General features: G+C 42.5%; 1 protein-coding gene across 5 annotated transcripts in view; it reads left to right on the top strand.

Moving 5' to 3' along the window:
- LOC132908259 (uncharacterized) overlaps positions 1–15,071 on the top strand; it is a 60,267-nt gene extending 45,196 nt beyond the window's left edge. For 3 of the 5 annotated variants that reach the window (XM_060962094.1, XM_060962096.1, XM_060962095.1), the window contains 6 exons: positions 2,842–2,984; positions 3,780–3,997; positions 4,702–4,928; positions 5,129–5,455; positions 5,573–11,435; positions 12,164–15,071. In XM_060962094.1, the coding sequence (XP_060818077.1) occupies positions 2,842–2,984; positions 3,780–3,997; positions 4,702–4,928; positions 5,129–5,455; positions 5,573–11,435; positions 12,164–13,992 (8,607 nt within the window). In that variant the 3' untranslated portion in view covers positions 13,993–15,071. The remainder of the gene's footprint in view (positions 1–2,841; positions 2,985–3,779; positions 3,998–4,701; positions 4,929–5,128; positions 5,456–5,572; positions 11,436–12,163) is intronic. The other 2 variants (XM_060962097.1, XM_060962098.1) reach the window with 1 other exon arrangement.
- Positions 15,072–18,326: the final 3,255 nt, after the last annotated feature.

Below are 18,326 nucleotides of genomic sequence, written 5' to 3'. Positions count from 1 at the left end.
AAAGCTGCGATGTAAAAGTTAATATCGGAAATACTTCGCCTGCTACTATATCCGAGCCTCGTTTTTCGTTCTGCCAGTTTCCGTTACAGGGTCACGGCTATACGTTATTACACCGTAAGACAGAAACTAGAAAACTGCAACGATCGAAACAAGTAGCAATTGATCGACCATCGATCCCTTTTCCACTTTGTGAACAATAGCCCATTATGACCCATTAAGAACCGATGCAACAGCGAAGCAATACGCGAACGTAATATCGTTGCGAGATGTAAAGTAATTCAAAATATGTTTATTGGAAAACGTTACACGAATCAGAAACACAAAAGTGATTTTCAAGTGATTTTCTTTTTTTACATTTCGTGTGAGATCGTAAGAGACGTAGATGGAGGATGAAACGGTGACGAAAGAAACGTTCAACGTATCCTTGGAATTTGCTTTCACGATCACAGTGCTAAAAGGCAGAATCCGGTAATACGAAATGACCGAAGAAGGAATTGTAAATGAAATGTTACGTTAACACTGAGATCTGTCCTTAATGGGTAAAAAGGAGGATTCAGAAAGGAGAGCAAGATTTTCGCAACAGATACGCGCGATCTTACGAAACGAACGAATTTTCCAATTTGCCCGGGGAAACGCGAGTAGGAAAATTTTATCGGCGAGAGGTGTAAAATTGGGGGTGAGTTACCGTAGAACGAGAACTGGAATAAGTAAAGAAACGAATCGGGGATGAAACGAGGGGTATCTGCATCGCGGAGTTGCTCGTGAACGGGGCACAGAAGTTGCAAATGGGGAAAGTTACGCGAAAGTAAGATCGGGAAGTTGCCCGTAAGAACCGATGGTTGAGCTCGCAAGGTATGCCTTCGAAATTAACTCCTTTCCAATTGGAAGTTTTCCTCCCGTGTTCGAGGAATTTTTCCAGCGACTTCTTTTATCTGCAAAAATTCTGTCGGTTGTTTGCTTGGTATCGTTAATGCTTTTCCTTTTTATCAACGCTTTTCCTCCTTTTCCCGTTTGCTTTTAGAATGTAATTGATTCTGCAAAGAAATAAAAACATCTAGAGCCCAGGTCGCTTGAAAAATTACCTTGTATTTTAGCGTTGCAGATTTAAATCCGAATTAAATGGCTGAACAGTTGACGCTTTATTTTAATCAGGTAATTTTTGTTGTTATTATGCTTTTTCTTTTTTGTTATTTTTTTATTTTTATTTTTATTTTTTTTTATGCTAATGCTTCGCGACAACCACAGGATACGTAGTTAAGGAAGAATCTGTAAGAAAGTAAAAACTGTGCTCATTTTCCACCAGTATCTCGTAAGCGTTTCCATGAAATAGTAAATTTTCATTCAAACGGAGATTCGATCTTCTTCTACACTGTCGAGTCTCCGATATTTATCGCGCATCGAAATCATTCGTTCGTCCTATATAGAAAAATCGTTTCTCACGCACCTACGAAAATACATTTTTTCATTCGTCTGTTAACGAACAAAATTGAATTTTAACGAACCTGCTCGCAGCTGAACGCGTCATTTTCCCTGCTTTCTTTTCCTCCGTTATAACTATGGATCGCTCTTTAACGCGTAACTCATTTCGCGTTCGATTTCTTAAATCGTTTTTGTATTTGATCTCGTTCGCTAGCATTGTTAGTCGTGTAGGCACGAGCGTTGGTTCGGCACTTCGCGATCCTTGTCCTCTGGATCGATCAAAAAGAGGATTTCATCGGCCAGTTTTCAGATACAGCGGGAAATTCATTTCGGTTGCCCAATATTTGCGGTTTAATAGGAGGATATCGTTTCCGTCTTGTTTTCGCACGTGGTTCTCGGCCACTGGTCTTGCTATCTGCTGAAAACTACAACCCTACCGCTTTTCCAGCGATTAAATACCTTCCTCGGTAATTAATAATTATACGCTGGATTACCAGTCTGCCGTTCTTCGACGTCCTATGCTTCAACTTTTACGATCCTAACGGAAATCTAACAAATATGAAGTTATTTAACGCATTGGTTTGCATCGGTTCGATCGTTTAAGGAACGTTGACGCAACTATCGAATTCTACGTTTTTTCGTCGTTTTAGTATTTTCGTATTTCTCGACGAGATAACTTTGACAGACGAATAGAACAGTGGACCAAACGTGTTGAAGGAAATATTATCAAAGCGAAGGCGTTAAAAACGGAACGTTTTCGTCGGGAAAATTGGACACTCTGACGGTGAATTGTTGGATCGAAGAAAGACGCAGTTTCGAACCGTCGAAAACGACGAGCTCGGTTAAAGTTAATGATTCGTCATCGCGAAACTTTGCAGTTAAATATTACGCTGGTCCTTTGTAACTAACATTAGCCACAGGAAAGCCACTTTCTTTCTTCTAGGTAATGACAAATAGCAGCGATAAATTTATAATTGTGAAATATGATATGAAATTACAATTATTAAATATATAAATCGCATAATAGTAAATAATTTTATTAAACGAGAACGAAAACCTCGCTGTGTATCCGTTCCTGAAAACGATGTATCGCGCCTTCTCTATCTTACATCTTGCTTTGCTCCTTTTTCCCCTTCGATCTCCTGTCGAAAATACCCATCAGTTCGATTTTCAAATTGGAAATACGATGTTCTATATTTTCATCGCGATGATATCGTTTTAGCTGGCACGGATAATCAGTTGTCGAAAACGATCGGTTAGAAGTAGACGTACAAATTGCACGATGCAGAAACAAACGATTAAGATTCGGACAGCGGTTCAAAGAGTCGATTAGTCGAACCATTTCCCCTCTTTCTTCTGGAAAAGTCTATGAACGGGAGGTTTTACTTGTGTTTAATCGATGGCTGATTTACCGGGTTGCAGGGGCTTGAAGCGACATTGAGTGACAGCAAAAAGAAGTACGGCGACAAGGTGAATGCACTTCTGTCCGCCTGGGAGCATGTCACCAATTTCATTCCTGGGGCAACGCCAGAGGCCACCCAGTCTCTCATAGAATGGGCTCACAAGTGAGTATTTCCACCACCGATACAACAACAACTCTGTTTCCACTTTTTCATCATCGAAATCAAGGGTTTCTAACGAAAATGATCTTTACCTGTGCTTGTGTTTCTCCGAGAGGTCAAACACGTGGCCTTCCACCTCTTTAATACAACAACAACTCTGTTTCCCCTTTTTTATCATCGAAATCAAGGGTTTCTAACGAAAATGATCTTTACCTGTGCTTGTGTTTCTCCGAGAGGTCAAACACGTGGCCTTCCACCTCTTTAATACAACAACAACTCTGTTTCCCCTTTTTCATCATCGAAATCAAGGGTTTCTAACGAAAATGATCTTTACCTGTGCTTGTGTTTCTCCGAGAGGTCAAACACCTCTTTAATACAACAACAACTCTGTTTCCCCTTTTTCATCATCGAAATCAAGGGTTTCTAACGAAAATGATCTTTACCTGTGCTTGTGTTTCTCCGAGAGGTCAAACACGTGGCCTTCCACCTCTTTAATACAACAACAACTCTGTTTCCCCTTTTTCATCATCGAAATCAAGGGTTTCTAACGAAAATGATCTTTACCTGTGCTTGTGTTTCTCCGAGAGGTCAAACACCTCTTTAATACAACAACAACTCTGTTTCCCCTTTTTCATCATCGAAATCAAGGGTTTCTAACGAAAATGATCTTTACCTGTGCTTGTGTTTCTCCGAGAGGTTAAACACGTGGCCTTCCACCTCTTTAATTTCTCTTCGATGAATTTCAGTCTTCGTTAAACACGGTTTAATTGGTCGTATCACGCGTCTTTATCGTTGTAGACACACGTTGAAATTGGTACTGCGCGGGGAGTGGCCGAAGTTGTCACCCGCGACGAAGACGCACCTCAGTGTAACGTTACAGAGGTGCGCGTCACACCTGGTGCAACACCCCGCTGCACCCAGGTGCACTGCCCTGATAGCTCTGGTGCACAATCCATGGACTCATCCAGCTCTCGACAGCATACTTAACGGCCAACCGGATTCCGAACATGAAGAGGGTAGGTCGCGCGCTTACTTCTTTTCTTCCTTCTCTTTACGCAACGTGGTTTTTATATTCGTCGTTATACGAGTCGTGCAAGTTGTAGCCAAGAAGATCGTACGGCCCGGAATAATAAATAAGACGAGGATCAAACGTAACGATGAAATAAAATTGCGTTGGTGTTATTTTTTTTTCTCTTTCTTTTTTTGGAAAATCGAGTTTGAAAAGTGAATCTTATAATAGAAGCGATTCTTATCCCAGTTTGTATATGTTTAGGAAAACGAAAGAATAGCCTGACGTTTTCTATTTTTACGTAAAGAACACGTTTTATCCAAACGAGGCGTTAAACGAACAAATTTCAGCCTATCGGCTTGGAAACTAAGCGATTGCGGATTTTATCGTTAAGTGATATTGACAAATTCCGCAATCACTTAGTTGCCAATGCAATACGTTTTCGACCGAGTTTGTTTTGTAGGATAGCATCCTGTGGATCGCGTGTAGTCGTACGTAACGGGGAACTAGGCAAATTGAAAGTTGATTTTGGCGAAAAGGAAACGTCCAACGCAATTTCGTTATCGTTGATGTTCGCCTTACTTCGAGTCATAGAATCTTGGCAATGTCAGTTGCACCGCGAATATAGACTCGTGACGTTGATGCAAAGTTCGCCCGTAACTTATGAAAGATGTAAGAACGATCTAACGATAGATTATACTCGATTTACAGAGTTCTGCTGTTCGGAGAAAGGTGAACTGCTGACAATGAGGCTGAAAATACTTTGCGAGGACCGCTGCGAGGACATAGCGGTAAAACTCGCCGCTGCTTGCGTACGTTCTCTGCGACGGAGCGATCGGTTGCGCTCACTCTCGGATTCTCATCACGTTCATTACATGATCGACGTTTATATCGTCCTCTTGTATAAATTGAAACGCACGCAAGATATATTCGCTCAAGTGAGTATCGTTCGAGAGGAAAGGTGGACCCTTGGTTCGTTTTCGTGATTACACGAATGCACGTGTGATCGCGTCGTGAACAGAAAATATTTTGGTTCCCGAATCTTTTCGCGCGTTTTCGAACGGCCGCGTGTACTCCGATTAATTTGCCGATGTTAGAAAAGCATGCATGAGGTGATAAGGAAAGGCTTTCTTTTCAGCTAAAATTAATGGACCTGAGCGACGGATTGGAATTGGTCCAACGTCTCAGTGGTGAAAGACCGACAAAGTATGGAACTGCACGCGTTTGGAGAAATTCGATAAAAGCTGCCGAATTGGTTGCACAATATCTCGTTACAGCTGGTATGGTACGCCCTGTACCGGAAACGGGCGCAAACGTTTTGGAACAAATTCTAAACTCCTGGGCATTGTTGCATTCGAAATTAAAAGACGTAGCACCTACGTTGCCGGGGATGATAAGGAAATTAATCGAACCCGCTGAAAGTGCTCAGCACATTTATATCTTTTGCGCGGTACTCGTTAAACACGTGAGTATATGTAGGTTCTTGTTATCATTGCGATTTCATTCTGCAAAATTATTTAATTCTGACAAAGCTAGAGAAACAATTGAAAACCCTTTTCGTTTGTTTTTCTTTTAATTACAGTTTGGCGATAGCATAAAGCCCGTGGTAATCGAATTGTATATCAGAGCGTTGACCACGGATATGAACGAATTGGAGAGTCAAAAAACAAAATCCGATACGGAGAAGGTTCGCGAGACTGCGAAACGCCTGAGCATGCAATTCCTCAAGTTAGCCGATGTGGTTGGTAGCAATATCGGTATTGCCCGAGAGTGCGTGTTGACAGCGTTTTCTCTGCATCCTACCAGGGCTTGTTATGATAGGATCAAGGAAATCGCTGTTGCGTGCGGAAAAACGAAAGAGGATGGAACCTCCAGTGATAACAACGTGGTCGCCGGTAGCGAGAAACTAAGCCACATCCTTGAGAATAGTCATTCTAACATAGGATTAAAAAAGATCGATAGCAATACAGGAGAAAAGAACGGAACAAAAGTGGCGAATACGGATTCTTCGTCTTTATGCAACTCTTCGTTATTTCCAGTGTCGCCGTCGTTGTCCGGTTCGATCGCGGGTATAACAACGCCAACGAAAAAGAATATCGACTTCCAAAACGGGCAAGTAACGAAGAACTTTGAGCGAACGGATCAACTATTAAAGAGCCTTTTAACTCTGAAAAAGGGAGATACGACGAACTCGGCAAGCGACAGGTGTCCTTTGCATCCAAAGAGGGATTCATTGTCCAATGGTCCACTCGGAGAACTTTGCTTCAATTGCGGAGAGTTTATTGGCAACGATATCTCGAGGAGTAAGACTCCAGAATCGAACAATATGAACTCTAGAAACGTGGAAAGAACGCTCGATGCTTTAATTCTGATCAAAGGCGACGCTGTCACGGGTTCTGCGAATTACGACGAAAAATCCGTGCCAAATCAAGTGCTAGACGCGGAAAAACTCGGTCTGTCGCCACAGCTTTGCGACGACTTGGCCGTGGTTTTGAGCAGTCCTCGTTACCACATGCTTAGCTGGGTTTTGGATTGGAAGGAGCTGAAAAGTCTGTGCGAGAGATACTTGGAAAATGCCGAAGAGATGAGAAATACCAACAAGGAGCTGAAATACCTCAATATCGATTATTCCCAGTTTAAAGATTGGCCCTCGGAAGACGATACCAAGGATATCTTTTTTGGAATCGAAAAAGGATACGAACAATGGGTGGATTTACCTTCGGATGGCTCGGAACAGTTTGGTAGCTTCCAGCCTGCTGGTAGCTTCAAGAGATCGTCGACGAGAAGAAGCCTCGATGACGCTACCACTACCGATTCGGATAGCGGAAGTGTATTACAAGCAAGGAGAACAGCGAAACAGAGAAAAATTCATAGATTAGAATCTTCCGAAAGCGACTATGACAGCACGGAACGTAAACCGAAACATTTTAGGAATAGGATCAGTTCGATCTCTGATACCGACAGTAATACGCAGGACAGTCAAACGGACAGCTTTGGCAGCAACGGATGTCGACTGGAGGTAAAGAAAAAGTCGAATAAATCGTCCAATAAGGAGTCGAGTAAGAAACGTTCGAAATCATCAAAATTAACCGTCGATTCCGTCTCGCATTTTCATATGCTCGTTAACGAAAACGTTCGACATACAAACACGAACGAAGACGCGAGCGGTTCCGACGTAAGTGGCAACGATATTATAACTTTATTTTCTGCCGACATGGATGAAAACAAACGTGAAACGATAAAAGGTTCGACGTACACAGCAACCGCGCCGTTAATACTTACAGAGAGAAGGAGCGACCCAGCGGTACTTAAATCTTTGAGGATGTTCAGGCCGCAAAATTCGAAGAAATCTGCCAGGATTTCTCAGATACTGCACAAGAATCTTCTAAATAAGAGTAAAGACAATAATAACTTAGAGAATAATACGAACAGTATAACGAAATTTGCTCCGATGCTCAGCACGCTCAACCTGAACCCGAAGATCGTATTAACCAGGGCGGACGAGATCGACAACAAACTGATACGATCGAAAAAGCAGCAACGATTGAGTAGCGGCGATATTACGAGCGAGCTGATGAACATTCAGAAGAATATGCCGTTCTCTCCGAACAAAAACGCGTTATCCCCGTATCAGAAACAAAAAGGAAACGGAGCAGCGATCGCTGGTAAAACTGACTTATCTCCTACTGGTGGACGAGACTTAAATTCTAAATCGACCTTGGGCAAAAGAAAGTTTGACATTCTCGCGAAGGTTGTCAGGGATTCGGATATCTTGGCAAAAAATGTACCCGGTCTAAATTCATTGGATATGATGGTGCCGCCAAGAATGCGACCCACCGTAAACGTCGTGCAACTTTCAAGAAACATTCCACAGAGTCCGAATTCGGGCTCCATCAACAGCGGAAATACTCCCCCGCGGCCAAACAGAACTCCCAGCGTGGCTGGAAGTATTCAATTACCCGGTACACCCTCTTCCGGGGGGCACGATAGCGGCGTTGGCATGAGTCCGGCTGGTCAAACCCCTCCCTCGAGATCGTCGATTCTTCCCGATGTCGGTGAAGAGACGAATCAACTACCCGATAGTTCGCCAACCTCTTCTACGACCACGAACGTTTCCGGTCAACTCGAGCCCGATACGAGTCCTAGAACGATGCCCATTCGACGAACTCAACAGAGTCAATCGCCCAAGAAATCCCCGTCTCCTTGTTCCACGGTCGCTACTACCACGACGACGAGCTCGGTAGTCGCCTCGACGACCATCGCATCGGAACAGCTACAAATCGTTTGTAAACCAGATGGTACATACCAGTTGGCCTCTGTAAATCCGAACGTAGTGTCCAATCAGAGGAACGTCCTCAATCTGCAGAACATCGACGATGGAAACGTTGGTAATTTTTCGCGGCAAAACCAAAGAGCCGATAACGCAAACGCAAACAGGAGTACGTACGAGAGATTAACGTCTGCGAAAGTGACGGCGCAGTCTGGACAAAACACCGGTTTGCCCAAATTTCAGCAAGCTTTCGGCAAAACTATATATACGCTTTCCAAGGACACGTCGACGGGCGGCGTAACCGGCGCCTCGTCGGAAACGCACGTGCAGACGGCGTCCCCGCAGAAGACGACAAACCTATCGAAAGCGGTACAAACATCCGTACCTAATGCACAACAAACGAACGCGTCTACAGGTATAAACGTACAGTCCATTGCAAACATTCCAAACACGTTACAATTATCCACTGGCAGGCAAATCTTGAATATCGTCCAAAGCTCTGGAAATAACCCAAACGTAGCGTCTAGTCCGAATACGAATCAAACGTTGACGCAGCTAGTACAAAGCGTTCAGAATTCTTCGCCGGGTGTGATATACACGCACAAAATTCCTGTTACTATATCCACCACAAATCCCAGTCAACTGAACATTTTACCGACTATATCGCATTCGAATTCGATACCACCTGGAAGAACACCGGTGGTCAAGTTGAACATCATTCGCACTCCTTTGAGGCAACCAAACATTACCGGAGCTATTCAAGCAGTTTTGGCCACGCCAAGATTACAGCAGCAGCAGCAGCAGCAGCAGCAGCAGCAGCAGCAACAACAACAACAACAGCAGCAGCAACAACAACAGCAGCAGCAGCAGCAGCAGCAGCAGCAGCAGCAACAACAACAGCAGCAGCAGCAGCAGCAACAACAGCAGCAGCAGCAGCAACAACAACAACAGCAGCAGCAGCAGCAGCGGCAGCAACAACAACCACCACCACAGCAACAACAACCAAGGGTTAGGACAAACAATTTGCTTGGATCTCCTATAGAGGTACCGAATCAAGTCAGTTCAACCACTTTGGAACAATTGAGAGAATTCGAAAGCGTCCTGGAGCAAGTGAAAGAGAGGAGTACGATTCAACCGCAGTCTCATCAACCGATATCCACCGCATCCACTACCACCGTACAAACTCAAACCACTACGCAACAAACGCAAGCTACCAAACCACAGCAGGTTTCTGTGAGCGCTCTCACTCAACAGCTTTTGATGCCGACGCAGCAAACAACCAACAACAATTTTGCGAGCAACGGCAACACGGTAAATTTTCAACAGGACGTTTTCTCTCAGAAAGTTTCTCTAACCTACGTAAATCAAAACGCAGGCTCCGTTGCCACGAAAACCCCAAATTCGACTCCGGTCGTTGTTGTGACCAGCTACTGTCAACCGGTGGCTTCGCCCGCTCTCAGTGTCACTTCGCAAAGTTCTTCCAGCCCGTGCGTCACCCCGGCTCCGACTCCTGCACCATCCGCTGGGAAAACGCCTCCCACTCCACCTTCATCGAAAACGGTGAAAAAAACGGCGCCCAAGACGGTGAAAACCAGCGCGACGAACACGTCGAAGGCTTCGCCGATACCGAAGCCGCAACAAAAGCCACAGGAAGACGAACAGACCGCTCAAAGAATCTACGCTATATTAGACGAGTACGCGGAGCAATTGCGAAACTCTCCCGATCTGAACAATAAACCCGCTCCGAGGAGAAGATCGAATCCACCAACGAATCCGAATCAATCTTCGAAGAGGAAAAAGTCGAATGCGAGCAAAACGAAACCCAGTAATCAACAGAGTTCGGAACTTAGCCCGAGTACAGACGATCTTGGAAGAACAATGGGCAGCGAGGATTCTTCGAGCGGCGTTGTTCACGTGCAAGACAGTCCTGCTGGTTTCTCCGCTCCGGAGGAACCGTCCACTAACGTTGGAACCGTGACGGATGCAACTGCCGAAATTAGAAACCTGACGAACGATTCGAACGACAGTGTGGAATTAAACGTTAAGAGACGAAATCTGATTTTCGCGGAACCTGGTTCCGGACAATCGAGAGCGGTGATCGTTCAGGAAGCTGTGCAGGCTGGTTCCGTGAGCGTCAGCGAAGCTCTAGCTTCGGTAACGGGAAAGATGGGAAGCACAGCAGTCTTGGTCCCTGGACCTAATTACATATTACCGATGAACCTAGTGAAAGGTCAGCAATTCACGATAGTATCCAGCGGATCGAAGCTTCTTGCAACGATGCCCGCAACCGTACGAGCTACTGGAAACACCGGTGTATCAAATGCTCTCGTGCTTCAATCCTTTCTGAATCAAGCAGGGAAAATAATCTCGCAACCGGGACAAGTCAAGCAAGTTAAAATACCAACGCTGCAGACTCTGTCGGGCAATCAGACTCTGACCACGACGCAAAACGTTCAGGGTGCGTCGGTGGTCATTCCTCATAGTGGAAATCATGCTCAATTTACGAGCGACGTAAGTACAGAGAAGGGTAACATCATCGGTGACTTGACTATGACGAAATCCGACACGGTGACTGGAGGAGTTACCGTTGAATCCGCGACGAACACGATCGTCGTCAACAAGAGCAATTCTACGATCGGTCTGATACAGCGTAACTTGAACGAACCGTCAGAAAGCCAACCGATATGCGGCGTGATCACCAGCAATCCTAATTTAACTCTTCAAGGCGCCAGACTGTTCAACTCCTCTATACACAAACTGACGACGCCGGGTCTCAAGTCTGACAACGTAGTGTGTATAACGCCAACAGCTACGATCGCCCATAGCCCAGAAAAGAAGTCACCGCAAGAAAGTCAAATGCACAACGACAAACCTGTCTCCATTCAAACGAGTGCAACGATTGCTCTCGCCTTCGCCACTCAGTCCGATGTTTCCTTGTTGAACGACGCTCAACAACATCAGCAGCAGCAACCACAACAACAACAACAACAAAAGGATATGAAGGAAATATCAGCGGAAATAATCCCTGGTGCCAAGATCATCTCCCCGAAAACAGTCAAGAGAAAAATCGACGACGCAATGGGTATGTCGGAGAACGTTCCGAAAACCTTGATCACTTCCAACTCTGTCGTTCGTTCGAGCAATGCCACACCATTACAGAGTAACGAAAAGATTGGTTAGTGTCTTTTCCAAAATTGGTACGATAATTGGACAAACTTTCTAATCCTTACAAACTTTTACCGCTCAAGTGGTACTTAAAACGCTTCCGCCAGACATCATATACATGTTCGATGTAAGAATTCCAACAGTATTACACTATCGCGAAAACATTCGTCGATTTCTTTGGTAATCTTCTCAAGTGTCAGATTGCTACGTAAATTCAACAGACTAGTGTATCTCTGTATTCATTTACAACGTTCATTCATAGTGGCTGCGAAAACTATTTGTATACTACTGCGTTTATAGTTACATTCGTACATTAACCGATCGGATTGCTTTACAGTACTTGACACTCGGTACTTGCGTGTGATTACAAAAATTTGATATCGTGAAAATGAAACATAGAATCTAACGAAGAAGCACTTTATTGGAAAATAATGATATGTATAAATATGATTTGTTAGCCACTGTGTGCGACGTTGCGTTATGCCTCTTTTGCAAAAATTTGTTAATTTATCGTCAAAAATAGGATACGTTATTGCATTTTTATCGCATCTAAACGTTGCAGAGAGTAGAAAAATAGGCGTTTAAGAAGAGATTTTGATAGCGTGAGATTGGTCGATCGAAATTGGTTCCCTGTAGAAGCGTAACGAGGTAACGATGTAAGAAGAGGCATACAGGATTCATACGGTGTAGTGGTAAGTAAGAAGAGCTTGATTAACGTGCCTACGTATCTGTTCGCAGACTCTATGTCGACGATAACGGTTGCGAGTAAACAGTCTGGTGGAATGGACCACGCGACGCAGTTCCTGGTAACCGGTGGACCAAGTAGTTCGGATAGTCAAGAATCTGCTGTCCAACAGTCTGCCGATGGTATGGAGGTATCGTGCAAGATCGGAAACGGCTTACTATATGGAAACGCGCGATTGCAAGAAGCTTGGGAACCAGAGGGTAAAGTGTCGCCCGATACACCTTGGCGATACGTTCCTACGTCTGTGAATTCTTTAAGTATGGAACCATTAAATCCAAGATACTCGGATAATTCAGAGAACGTTCAAAGCGTTCTGCAGATCATCAATAAAGGTCAAGGTATCGAGATGGCGAGTGGACAGATTTACCAAACGAACGCGAAAAAGTACTTTATGAATCATACGTTAGAACCATTCCAGCAATACTCGAATAAGAGCAACATGATGAAAACGCCGTTAAATCCTAGATTAGATCGAGAATTGTTACAACAAAAGATGGAGAGAAAAGCAGCCGCCATAGAACGCGAGATGAAGCTACAGAAAAGTTTATCGGAGGAGTGCGAAGACTTGGGCGTGGACGAACCGAGCACCAGCGACTTGTTCCCAGAGGCAGATTTATTGTTCGATACGAATCATTCTCCATCGTTCGATCATTCGTCTCAGGACGCATCCTGCAGTCAGCCGCTGGGTATGAAATCTTACGGTGGTTCCTATTTTCGTTCGTTAGATTCGTCAAGCGGTAGCAGAGACGCCAGTCCCATTGCCGATTTTAAGCTGAACGAACGTAGAAAAAGTAGCAGCCAGCGAACCAGATCCGCGAAAGATTCTTTCAAGAAATTGAAAAGAGACAAGATAGACGATCTACATTTAGAAAATCCGTCGAAGCACATGCGGCTAACATTGGATAATTTAAGTCAGGACGAAGCGTCGAACAGTAATTCCGATATCTCGAGATTATCACCGACGAATCTGGGGTCGTTGGAGAACGATTCGTTGAAGGATACGGGTCGGACAAAAATGATGTCAAGAAACGGTTCGAAGGAAGGTTCGCCTAGTAGCGTATCGAGCATTCCATCGAACATGAAATTGGATATCGACTTGGATTCGGAATCGCTACCCCCAAGCATCAATGTAAATAATACCTCGGCAGCAAGCTCGGGGGACGAAAGTTTAACCTTGCTGAGCGGTAACACCGCCGATGTCACGATACCTTCGCCACTCTCGCCGATCGCTGGTCCCATGCTATCGACGCACAAGTATACCTATACCAATAAGAAGCGAATTCCGTCGAAGGTGACGAGAATGGATTATCTTTCTTGGGAGAGTCCAATGTCGGAGAGAATGAGATCGAGCAGCGACGAAGAGGATTCTAGTATAAGCGAATCGATCAGCAGTCAAGCGGAAGACAACGCTCTGAGCAACGGACTCGAGGATAGTGTACAAAGTCTCAAGTCTCTGTCGAACGAGCGACGCTGCAATTATCTAAAAAAAAAAGATACATTACAGGTGAATTCAAGAGTAGTATTTAATCGTGCGGATCATAAGAGTAGTCTGTCGAAGCGTATCAAGTTGAACGAGTCGATCCAAGATTCGGCTATGCTTTCCAGTGACAAGGCCTCTGAGCCCTCGGACGACGAAACGGGCAATATCGCTTTGATCGAGCCGGACTGTCGAGCTAGACGGTCGAGTTTACGCGGACACGTTAAAAAGGGATGTGCCTGTTGCAACGGATCGCCGGAAAGACCCAAGAAGAAATCGGTCAAGCCCGAACATTCGAGATTAAAGAAGCGACTGCCCTCGAAGCAAGCTGGAAAGAAAAGGTAGTCCTAGCGTTCGAACGCTCCACGGAGCATCGCGTGTTCGATCTTAATGGTGTACGCTCGTGCCTGGCGACATGTGTCCAGTGACAAAGGAGCTTCCAAATGTACGGGCGTCGTACTCTCGTAGTTGCTACGAGAACCACACGAAACCTACAACTGACAGCCGGAAAGCGCATCGATGGGAAACCAGGTCGCGTATGTAATTCGCTGATCGAATGATGAAATACGCAAATTACATACTTGTATATAATATATTAGCGAATACGGGAGTTGTTAGAGACGAACTCTTATCATACACCGATAACTCGGAGTGCGTCGGTTCTCGATACAGCGTAAACACTGATCCCGTTTCATCTATGAGAGAGCAATGGAAAGAGAGAATAAATAGAAAGAGCGAGCGAGAGAGAGAGAGAGAGAGAGAGAGAGAGAGACATAAGAAGCGAGCAGTTTATTAGCAATTCTCGAGGTATAGGGCATCCTCTTACCACTAGATGTTATTATGATAACTAGATGTAAGATGCAAATTATAATGAATGGCAAACAAATAAAGTAAATCTTTAAGGATATTAGAGACGCAATCTAGTCAAAAGATAAAGAAATTCGTGTCGAGAAATAAGCGTGCTCGAGAAAGCGAGAATGAGCGAAATAGTGTGAGCGCGAGATAGAAAAGTATAAATGAGAAAGTAGCGGAGGAAACACGAGTAAGGGGAGAGAGAGAGCGAGAGAGAGAGAGAGAGAGAGAGAGAAATAAGCGTATCCGACTGTCGATAGATCCCTCGCAGACTAAAGAATTTATAATTAAAAGCCTGAATTTATAACTCTGTCTACTGTATCTATCATGACGATACTATTCCACGTTCTTCTACATGGTGTGGTCAGACTGAATAGACGAATTAATCTATAGATCTCGGTAAATTAATGTAGTAAAACATGCATTTTGAAGTTTTTGCCTTTCCGCGTAACGCTTCTCGATAACTTAGAACCTTCACTTTATAATCGAGATGATTCTTGTAAATTGTAGTGTCATACCTTTGTGCAAGGGAATAGTGGCGAAATGGTTAAATGGATGAATAATAATAATAATAATAATAATAATAATAATAATAATAATAATTAAAAAAACCAAATAAAGGTGAACATATTTAAAAGAAGATATCGAGAAGGAGAGATGATAGAGAAAAGAGACGAGAGAATATATATAACTAAGGAGAATATCGTTGTGTGTCGTACAGGCCGACCATACCTTGTCACGGTGCATGTAAAAAGTACCCAAAACACTGTACATTACGTAGATAATTCATTAAAAGTATAGTATTATATCGCTGCACTTTAGTACAAAATCGCTTCACCTTGTTTCAGAATGACAAGTTTATATCATCTTTCGGTGTGCTGTCGTGACGCGTGAATGCCTGCAACATATTATAAAACTATAAACAAAGATAACACTTGTAAAGGTTGTGTAATTAAGCTACAGAACACTGATTAATTTCCGTACGTTTCTTTCGCGCCTTCCTCATAGAGTGATCGGAGGTTTGTCCGCGTAAAGGCTAATAAAACTCGTTAATCGAGGCGTTTAATGTATTATCTCTGGCGTAAAAACTAAGAGTTAAGGATGTTGAAAAGTAATGTTCCTGTGAATAGTCTCCTTTCGTGATACGAACCAAAGTGATTCCGTTTAGAAGCAAAAGATGGAAGAAAATAAATGATAAACAGAAATAACCTTAAAGAAGAAAGAAAAAGATAAAATGAGAGAGAAATGAAATACGAGATATAAGCGTATTAAATTTATTATCTTTCTTATAATCTCGTGTAAATTGTTACATTAGTTGCTTCGATCGTAAGATAAAAAAAAAGTATCTTCTTCGTTTTTCCATTCTGTCAACGATTAGTAAAACTCTACCTCGTGCACGCGTCGATCATTTTTCATAATTCTCATCATGTTTTTAAGCAATTTCTATACACTTCGCCCGCTGTAACTTGAACGATTTTAAATAATATCTTTCACTTTGAATCGCCTGAATAAGTGGCTGGAGGTGGAGAAGGTGGGGGTAATATAGACAATCTGTAATTGCTGCTCCGTTTAAATTTAAATTTTTATCGGGAAATACTTTATGTTTAAACAATGTCGTATCATTAGCAATAACGGAATGCGTACAAAATCCAGGTCTAAAACCCGGTGTCTTAACCATTAACGATACGTTTCGCTAGACGCCCTGTGAATTCAACCGCTTCTCCCAGTTTAGTTGTCTATTTTATTCCATTTTAATCGCCCAACACCTTCTTGTAAATAATATACATTTCATACTTTCCGATTCCCTTTTCGATCGTTCAACGAATAATCCCGCAACAAATTTCAGCGTAATCCGACGAGTTTTCAGCGGGGCGAGCCAAGGAAAAAAAAAATTGTCAACTTAATGTTATCGTCTAAACGTAAGCTCTTATCTTCCTATAAAGCTAAAGCGATGTAAGAAAAGGAAAGACACGAAGGAAAGGAATGGAAATGAAATTACGGAAAGAATCGGATGTACGGACAACAAATAGACACGGACAGATGGAGACGTCGAGGAGATGCATCTTTGTAAGTGTAAATTTTGGAAAAACGTCACACCAAAATAATACGTATTTTTTGATGGGATGGAAGAAAGACACATTTACATGTAGCTTATACGTTAAAGCAAAACAAGCGAGAAACAGACAAGAATGAATGTGCATGTACGTATGTGAACGAATGAATGGAAGAGAAAAAAAACACGAGGAAGAAAATACGATTGTCAGTGATAGCCTGGCCTTTTTCGCCACCTTTAGTCGTACCAATCGCATTTATAATAGAGGGGTAACTGTAGTCTTCGTAAAAAGAACTCATGAATGGACTTAAATAAAAAAAAAAAAAAAAAAAAATACTAGAAGAAACACTTAAGGATAAGCAAAGTTTTCCAGAGCCGAGAGCTTTTCAGGTACTTAAGAAAAAAGAAAAAGAAAAAGAAAAAAAAAAAGAAGAAAGAAGGACAAAAAAACAAACGAACAAGAAGGAAGAAAGAAGAGTGCTATAGTAAAAAGACAGGAGAGAAGAAACTAAATGTAGAAAGAAACAAAACCGCTTTACACTGGCCGTTAAGTGATTAACTTAAGAGTTTTTGTATCGTACGTTTATTAAGACTACTGTTTTTTTCTCACTCGAACCACCCCTTACTACCAGTATTCGAAAGGACGATGTTTGCCGCGTCACTTTGATATCTGTAAACAGCAACGTGAGAAAATAATGTAGGGAAAAGAGAAGAAGCATTATAAAAAAAATATATAAGGAAAAAATAAATAAGTAACAGATAATTCTAGAGAGTGGAAGTGGTGGAGAAGTGAGCGAAAGAGCGAAAAAGGGAGAGAGGCAGAGAGAATACGTATAAACGAAACGGCCGTGCACTGCAAAACGTACATTGATTAAAATACGTATTGTCGTTTAGCACAAATCAGTTGAAAATCGAGAGATTAAGTAATTACGAAACGACGAACGAAGAAACCGATGAGGGACGGGAAGCCAGATAAACCGAGGACGAAGTTGTTAAAAGAAAAAAGAGAAAAATCAGAAAAAAAAAAAAAGGAAAAAAGAAAAGTAATAGACACCAGTACAGTCATGTCCGAAATATAAAATGAAAAAAGAAAAAGGAAGAGAATAAAAGAAAGAGAAACGTGTAAGATCGGCTTCTCTGTATATACGTTTAAAAGAATGCAGTAAAGAAAGAGCACGAATGAAGGGAACATTTCTTTTCTAGACATTACCATTATACATATGTACTGTAATTATATAAAACATTAATAATACATATTTTCGAGATACACGACCAGTCGGAAAAAGTTTGTTCGATGAGTGCTACGGTTCGATCTAACGCATCGTTATATTTAACGTAGAATCGATATTTACATGTGAATACACTTGCACCAGCATTTATATGTAAATATTTGACTAGCGTTAAGTGAACAAAATCATGCATAAACTTGCAATTTTCGTAGTTGTCTCCACGCGATACATATTATTCATTTGTGACTTCGATAAATGCTAAAGGCCTCGTTATTTTCACACATTTTGACAAACGCATGTTTCGGACTGAAAATATTGAATTTATATTTTTAAGATCGTCCTACTGTAATAAACGCGTACAAAAAAAAAAAGCAGCGATGGACTACAACGCTAACAATTGAAACTGAAAGGTCTTTATAGAAAATTACGTGATCTCATGCAGTATTTTGTAGGTACTTCTGATTTTGCTGTTCGCTTAATTTGTTAAAACAGAAAATTTATTTTCATATTACCGGCACATCTCTTTGCGACACTGATACTACTAA

This window comes from Bombus pascuorum, chromosome 6 (assembly GCF_905332965.1).
Source record: "Bombus pascuorum chromosome 6, iyBomPasc1.1, whole genome shotgun sequence".
Lineage (NCBI taxonomy): Eukaryota > Metazoa > Arthropoda > Insecta > Hymenoptera > Apidae > Bombus > Bombus pascuorum.
Note: the sequence above shows the minus strand (reverse complement) of the source record. Positions and strands in the feature narration are given on the sequence as shown.